We start from the raw sequence: 8,064 nt of genomic DNA on the forward strand, positions 1-8,064 counted from the left end.
GCCCCACCCCCCGCCGCCACCGCCGCCGCCGCCCACCAGTGACAGCCACTCTCTGTCTCCTCTAAGGTCCTACCACAGTGATGTCCAAGGGTGCCCAGAACATTGTGGCGGCCATGAAGGCCCACGGCGTGGACAAGGTCGTGGCCTGCACCTCGGGTGGGTGGCGGGGTCATAGGGGTGGGACTGAAGAGTGGGGGATAGGTACTGGACGGGCAGCCCAGGGGCTCCTACAAGGCGGCATTAGAGCCACTCCAAGTTACTGAGTATTTATTGAGCACCATCTGAGTGCCTGAACCTTGCTGGATGAGGCCAGAGACACAATACAGCCCTGGGCCCTGCGCCGTGGTTCTCACAAGGAGGAGGGAAGTGGCAACAGAGCCATCATCAAACAGTGACCAGTCAGGGCCAGGGTTGGGGGAAGCACAGGCAGAGAGGTCAAGGCCAGGGCATGGGCGGAGGGATCAGAGCCGGGATAGGGGAAGCCTAGAGGACTCTGGGGGCCCAGAGGGGTCCTGAGTCATCCTGAAAAAGGGTCAGGGAGAGAGCATCGTAGAGGAAATGACAGAGCTGTGTATACGTAGGCCAGGTCTTTACCCTCACAGAGCTCCCAATTTATGAGGAGATGGTATTAAACAAATGGTTGCCCGGAATAATCTGAAAGGAAGGCTGCAGGGTGTGTAACAGGAGCAGTTAATGCTAACAGCATTTATTGAGCTCTTATTGTGTGCTCGGCACCATCTGAGTGCCTTACAGATGAATGCCACTTAATCCTCTCAAAACTCCTTTGAGTAGTACTTATATTCACAGTGGAACATAGTAGGTGCTCAGTGAATAGTAGCTGTTCTTATTGCTTCCTAGCTAAGGTAGTGGAGGCACAGAGAGGCCCATCACCTTACCCGAGATCACACAGCCTGTGGCTGGCAGAGCTGGGGTGTGGAACCGGACTGTCTCCATGGTCCACACTCCTCACCTTTGCTCCGTCACACATTGTCTCCCAGGGAAGGGAAGTGACTTGAGGGAGCAGTGGGAGGATAAGGGGACTCCAGGCAGAGGGATCAGCATTTACAAAGGCTTTGAGGTGGGAGGGAGTGTGGCTGCAGCAGAGCGAGTGAAGGGGAGAGTGTTGGGTGGTGAGGTCGGGTGGGGCCTCGTGAACCTGATGGGGCCTTTGCTTTTACCCTGAGTGAGATCGGTCACAGATGAGTCTGACCCCTCTGGCTGTGCTGGGGGAACAGAATGTGGGGGGCAGGGGCAGGGAGACCAGGGAGGAGGCTGCTGCCATGGTCTAGGCAGGTGGTAACAGTGGACAGGAGCAGGCAGGGTGAGAAGCCTGGAGAAACTGGAGGGCAGTAGTGAGCCCTCGTAGGGGTTGGTCCTGGCAGGAGACCTGCGGGCTATGGGCCTGGCCAGGCTGTCCTCAAGCCTTGGCTGACCCTGCCCTGTGTCCCCCCCAGCCTTCCTCCTGTGGGACCCGTCCAAGGTGCCCCCAAGACTGCAGGATGTGACTGATGACCATATCCGGATGCACAAGATACTGCAGCAGTCGGGCCTGAAGTATGTGGCTGTGATGCCACCACACATAGGTGAGTGGGTGGGGACCCAGCTGCAGGGTTACCACCAGCCTGCCCCCTCCTGTCCTCTGTCGACATTCACTGGGCCTTCCCTGGCCAGTTGCAAATTGCAAACCTTCCTCCCACACTGTCTATGCTCTTTCCTGCTTAATTTGTATCTCCTTTCTAACATACTTTTCAATTATCTCTGTTGTACAAACTATCCAAAATTTTAAAACGTAAAACAAAAACCCTCATTTATGATGACTCTCTCAGTACTGGGAGCTGACTAGGCTCTGGGGGCACTTCTTGCTGGCGTCTCGCATGCCGTTGCTCAGTAGCTGGCAATAGAATTGTGTGGAAGGGAGCCACGACAAGGCTCGTGGTAGGTGCAGACTGTCTGTCCCTGGAACACCTGCATGCTGCCTTGCCTAGCGTCAGATCTCTCAGGGCTGCTTCCGCTGTATTCTCTTTATTAGAAGCAAGTTATGGGACTTCCCCGGTGGTCCAGTGGTTAAGACTCCATGCTCCCAATGCAGGGGGCCTGGGTTCGATCCCTGGTCAGGGAACTAGATCCCACATGCATGCCGCAACTAAAAAGATCCCACATCCCTCAACTAAGACTTGGTGCAGCCAAGTAAAATAAATACAGAAATACAGAAGTAAATAAATATTTTAAAAAAAGAAGCAAGTTATACTGGGGCTGCCCCACATTCAAGGGACAGGGTATTATGCTTCATGTCGTCTCTTTCTTTCTTTCTTGTTTTAAACCCATTTATTTATTCATTTATTTGGCCACACCATACAGCATGCAGGATCTTAGTTCCCTGATCAGGAATTGAACCCATGCCCCCTGCTGTGGAAACGTGGAGTCCTAACCACTGGACCACCAGGAAAGTCCCTCGTTTCTTTCTTTATCTTACTTAGCGCGTGTCTCCCACACTAGAATTTTGAAGTCTGAAGTTTTGTTTGAAGCACAGATTTTTGTCTTGTTTTGATTATAGCTGTGTTCCTAGTGCCTAGAACAGGGCTTGGCATGTAGTGGGTGCTCAGTAAATATTTGTCCCGTAAGCTAATACCGGAGAAGATGCCTCACCTCCAGGTGGTGCTGTGGAGGGAACCACACCCTCTTTTCCCCTCCCAGGTCTGGAATACACATTGAGAGAGAGTCAGACCGAGGGAGAGATGCATTTACAAATGTCTCTTGCATAGGAAGTGTGTGCCTGGCCACGATTACAAGTACCAATGATGTAGTCTCTGCTCTCATGAGGCTTACATTTCTAGCGGAGGAGACAAACGAAATAGATGATCTATATTACTGTTGGGTCGTGCTACGCTGAATGAAGAAACCATAAAGTTCAGTGAAGGAACTTCCCTGGTGGCTCAGTGGTTAAGAATCCGCCTGCCAATGCAGGGGACACGGGTTCGATCCCTGATCTGGGAAAGATCCCACATGCCGCGGACCAGCCGCGGAACAACTAAGCCCCTGCACCACAACTACTGAGCCCACGCACCACAACTACTGAAGCCCGCATGCCTAGAGCCCATGCTCCACAAGAGAAGCCACCACAATGAGAAGCCCACTCATCACAACTAGAGAAAGCCCGTGCTCAGCAACAAAGACCCAATGCAGCCAAAAAAAAAAACTCGGTGAAGAGAGTAAGCCTCAGCTATAAGCAGAGGCTCGCTAAGGAGATGGCCCTTCCCCCAGATACTCACCTGATTCCCCCCCTCAGGGGACTACATTCAATGTCCTGGGCTAAACCATAATGGAAAAGAATATTAGAAAAGAATGTGTATATATATATATATATATATATATATATATATGTTTAAAAAAAAAGACAGCAGACCTGTTATGTTTCGTGCTATGAAAAACATTAAAAAAAAAAAGATTGTTACAGGTTAAAGGTGACATGGCGACTGAACTGGATCCTGATTTTGAGGGGAGGGGGAGGTCAGAAGATGTTTTTTGGCAGTTGGGGAAATCTGAATTTCTAAATTCATCATTCTAAATGATGTCTCTTGCATAGGAAGTGTGTGCCCGGCCACGATTCCCCTCAGGGGGAATCAGGTGAGTGTCTGGGGGAAAGGAGGACATTCTGGGATGAGGGAACCGCAATGCGGATGCCCCTCAGGGGGAATCAGGTGAGTGGGGGAAGGGAGGACATTCTGGGATGAGGGAACCGCAGTGCGGATGCCCCTCAGGAGGAATCAGGTGAGTGTCTGGGGGAAGGGAGGACATTCTGGGATGAGGCAACCGCAGTGCGGATGCCCGAGCCAGGCACTTGTATCTCCTTCACATTTGCCTGCCTGCTGGATATGAGCACTTCTGCTGTGCCCTCTGCCTTCTGCTTGGAGAAAGACGAGCCGTGCACACCTTACAGAGGTTCAGGTAAGCTCAATGTTGAGGTTCAATCCAGGATTCTTGTTGAGACGAGAATCCTAAGCTCTGAATCAGTGGTGAAGCGGCATGGCGGAGAAGCCGGGCAAAGTCCCAGCCCCAGCACTTTGTGGACTTAAGGCCCGTGGCCTCTGAGCGTCAGTTTCCTCATCTGTAAATGGGGTTCGTGATATTACTTCTTGACCTCCCAGGTTTGAAGTGAATATCCAGAGAGATCATGCCTAAAAATTATTTAACACAAAGTTGTTTTTTTTTTAGTTCTTCTTTTTTTGAATATTTATTTTATTTATTTATTTTCCTTATTTTTTTTTTGGCTTTGTCGGGTCTTAGTTGCAGCACACGGGATCTTTGTTGAGGCACGCGGGGTCTTTTTCATTCTGGCACGTGGTCTGCATGGGCTGCTCTCTAGTTGTGGCCTGCGGTTTTTTTCTCTTCTCTAGTTGTGGCGCGCAGGCTCCAGGGCGCGTGGGCTCTGTAGTTTGCAGCACGCAGGGTCTCTCGTTGAGGCGCGAGAACTCAGTAGTTGTGGCGCGCAGGCTTAGTTGCGCTGCGGCATGTGGGATCTTAGTTCCCCGACCAGGGATGGAACTCGTGTCCCCTGCATTGGAAGACGGATTCTTTACCACTGGACCACGAGGGAAGTCCCAGTCCTTTTTTGTACGTGTATGAAAACTTTGAAACCTCCAGAAAAGTTAAAGAAATTAAAGGTTTGTGAATACCCATAAACCCTTCATCTAGGTTCACTTGTTAACATTTCAGCCTTTTTGCTTTCCCTGTCTATCTAACTATCTATCTATCTATCTATGCATGCATCTAATGTGTATGTGTATATATGTGAATACATATGTAATGTATATATATTTTTTAAATAAGTGTGTATTTTTATATATTTTTTATACTTTTTATATTTTTCTTTGTCTTTCTCTCTTTTTCTTTTGGCTGAACCATTTGAAAGTAGGTTGCAGACATCGGCACACTCTACTCCTAGAACCTCTTGATAGGCATCTTCCAAGAAGGAATATTTGGATACGAACCACAGTACTGTTATCGCACCAAGGGAACTGACATTAACTCTACCACATCATTTAGTATCCAGCCCATATTCAGGTTTCCCCAACTGCCAAAAAATATGTTACAACCTCCCCTCCCCTCAAAATCAGGATCCACTCCAGGATCGTGTGTTGTGTTTAGTCACTATGTCATATTTAACCTGGAACAATCCTCCATATCCTTTTTTTCTTTTTTTTAATGTTTTTCATAACATGAAACATAACAGGCCTGGTGTTTTTGTTTTTGTTTTTGTTTTTGTTTTAACATATATATACAGTCTTTCTAATATTCTTTTCCATTATGGTTTATCCCAGGACATTGACTGTAGTCCCCTGTGCTATACAGTAGGACTTTGTTATCCCAGGTGTCTTTTAAAATATCCCACGTTCTGGATTTCTTTAGTTATTTTCTTACAGACTCAGATTAAAAATTTTTGGCAGGGCCTTCCCTGGAGGCGCAGTGGTTGAGAGTCCGCCTGCCGATGCAGGGGACACGGGTTCGTGCCCCGGTCCGGGAAGATCCCACATGCCGCAGAGCGGCTGGGCCCGTGAGCCATGGCCGCTGAGCCTGCGCGTCCGGAGCCTGTGCTCCACAACAGGAGAGGCCACAACAGTGAGAGGCCCACGTACCGTGAAAAAAAAAAAAAATTTGGCAGGATTGCCATATGGGTGAGGGTGAGAGCAGGCCTCTCACTGTTGTGGCCTCTCCCGTTGCGGAGCACAGGCTCCGGACGCACAGGCTCAGCGGCCATGGCTCACGGGCCCAGCCGCTCTGCGGCATGTGGGATCTTCCCGGACCGGGGCACGAACCCGTGTCCCCTGCATCGGCAGGCGGACTGTCAACCACTGTGCCACCAGGGCAGCCCTGTGTGTTTCTTATTGCACGTGATTCCAGGTTGTCTCTGCGCTGATATGCTGCATTTGATCCCTAAGTTAAGTTGGTCACTGTCAGAATACAGGTGCTAGATGCCCTGGTAACAGCCAGGTCACGGTGGGGGAGAGCGAGGGGTGCACAGAGCAAATGTAGCCTTTGCCACTGTGAAGTCACCCTCTGCAACCATGGGATATAACTTCCTCTCTCCAAGACTCAATTTGCCCACTTGTAAATTAGAATTAATAATAGTTCCTAGCCCATTCTCTTCTTTATTTCTCACCATCTAACATATTGTCTATTTTACTTTCTTATTATTTGCCTTTTCCTAGTGACTGTCTGAATACTGAGGGCAGGGATTCATATCTGTTTTGTCCCTTTCAGTGTGCCCAGCACCTGACGTATAATAAGTCATCAATAAGAATTTGGCGAATGGGACTTCCCTGGTGGTTCAGTGGTTAAGACTCCGCGCTTCCACTGCAGGGGGCAAGGGTCTGATCCCTGGTCAGGGAAGTTCTGCATGCCGCGCCAAAAAAAAAAAAAAAGAAAAGAAAACTCACTTAGCAAGTGAATGAAGTAAAGGGTACAGGTTAGTGCCCTGCACATGGGAAGGGTTTCATACATTGTTGGCTGTTATACCATCTTATACCATCTGGGCTGGGCGCACTGTAGACACCCTGGGATGATCGCTGAAGTGATCACATGTTGGTTGCAGGAGGGGAAGGGACATCTGATGTACCCAGTCCCTTTGTCTTTACCTTGCAGGAGACCAACCGCTGACTGGGGCCTACTCAGTGACCCTGGATGGACGAGGGCCCTCGAGGGTCATCTCCAAACACGACCTGGGCCACTTCATGCTGCGCTGCCTCACCACTGATGAATACAATGGGCACAGCACCTACCCCTCCCATCAGTACGACTAGGGCTGTGGCCCCGTCCAGGAGGACAGCATCCCAGGAAATAGAGAACAAAGGAAGGGAGCAATAAACCTTGAGCCAAGAGCTTCAAGTTATTTTAGGGCACCCACCTCTGTGACTCTTCCTCTCTCTGGCTCTATCTGGGCGTCTCAGTGTCTCTGTCTGCCTCTGTGTGAGATTTTCAAGGTATTCATTCATTTCCTCGCTTGGTCCTGTGCTGGGGACCCAGTGGTGGCTGTGAGGACTCAGTGGTGACCCTGCCTTCACAGATCTCACAGTCCAGTGGGGAAGACAGCCCTGCCTCTGTCAGTGACAACACAGAGTGGCCAGGACTCTGATAGAGGAAGCACAGAGGGCTGAGGGACCCAGCTTGAGGAGTGAACAGGGTTCTGTGGAAGAGGGGATGTCCCACCTGAAACCTCGTTTGGTGAGAATGAGCCAGGAGAAGGTTCTAAGGAATGATAGCATTCTGGGCAGAAGGTACCACATGAGCAAAGGCCAGGAGGCTGGAGAGCACATAGCCCCTATGAAGAACTAAAATCTATCCCCTACAGTTAATAACACTTTGCTCAGAGGAGAGAAGCAATCAGCCCCAAGAGGCTGTTCGAAGGACACTAAACTGTCCAGGGTCATTGTAGAAAGTTTAAGCTTTAGTCTAAGGTGTTATGCAAGGAGTGGAGCAGGGGAGAGGTGGGGAGGGGACAGTCAGGTTTGTGTTTTGGAAAGCTTCCCTTGGCTACTGTGTGAAGGTGGGTCAGAGGATGAAAGAGTGGAGGCTGGGACCCCAGGGGGTGCCCAGAGGCAGAGAAGGGAGAGTAGGCGGGAGGGAGCCTGAGTGGACAGTTCGTTGGGGAGGGGCAGGGAGGGAGGCATCCAGAAGGAAGCCTAGGGCTATATCCTGGAGATGGGGTTTTACGGGGGCCACCCTGAGAAGGAAACCCTGGAGGAGCAAGTCTGAGAGGGGGAAGGGGAAGAATTGCCCCTTCCCTTATCATGTCCCTCTTTGGAATTTACCGTTGTTCCCTAGAAACACCTTTCCCAGGCCTGAGCAAGCCAGTGCTCTCTCCCCTCCGTACCCACCCCGCAAATCCATTCCAATCATGTACCGCTTCTGCAAACAGCTGGATGACTTGGTTAACACATTCCAACCGATGAGAACTGGTCTGAGGAGCCTTAAACCTTCCTTCCCAGAGGTGGCCTGGAGAAAACTGCCTCCTCTGCCCCTTGGTGACAACTTGTTGTGGAGGTGAGGCAATGCTGGTTCAGGCTTTCA

General features: G+C 50.3%; 1 protein-coding gene across 1 annotated transcript in view; it reads left to right on the forward strand.

Annotated features, from left to right (window-relative positions):
• Nucleotides 1-6,901, forward strand: part of BLVRB (biliverdin reductase B) — a 15,552-nt gene extending 8,651 nt beyond the window's left edge. The window contains exons 3-5 of the mRNA XM_007458643.1: nucleotides 67-156; nucleotides 1,455-1,583; nucleotides 6,640-6,901. Coding sequence (XP_007458705.1) covers nucleotides 67-156; nucleotides 1,455-1,583; nucleotides 6,640-6,797 — 377 coding nt within the window. The 3' untranslated portion in view covers nucleotides 6,798-6,901. The remainder of the gene's footprint in view (nucleotides 1-66; nucleotides 157-1,454; nucleotides 1,584-6,639) is intronic.
• The last annotated feature ends 1,163 nt before the right edge of the window (nucleotides 6,902-8,064 follow it).

Source organism: Lipotes vexillifer, unplaced genomic scaffold (assembly GCF_000442215.2).
Source record: "Lipotes vexillifer unplaced genomic scaffold, Lipotes_vexillifer_v1.1 scaffold371, whole genome shotgun sequence".
Lineage (NCBI taxonomy): Eukaryota > Metazoa > Chordata > Mammalia > Artiodactyla > Lipotidae > Lipotes > Lipotes vexillifer.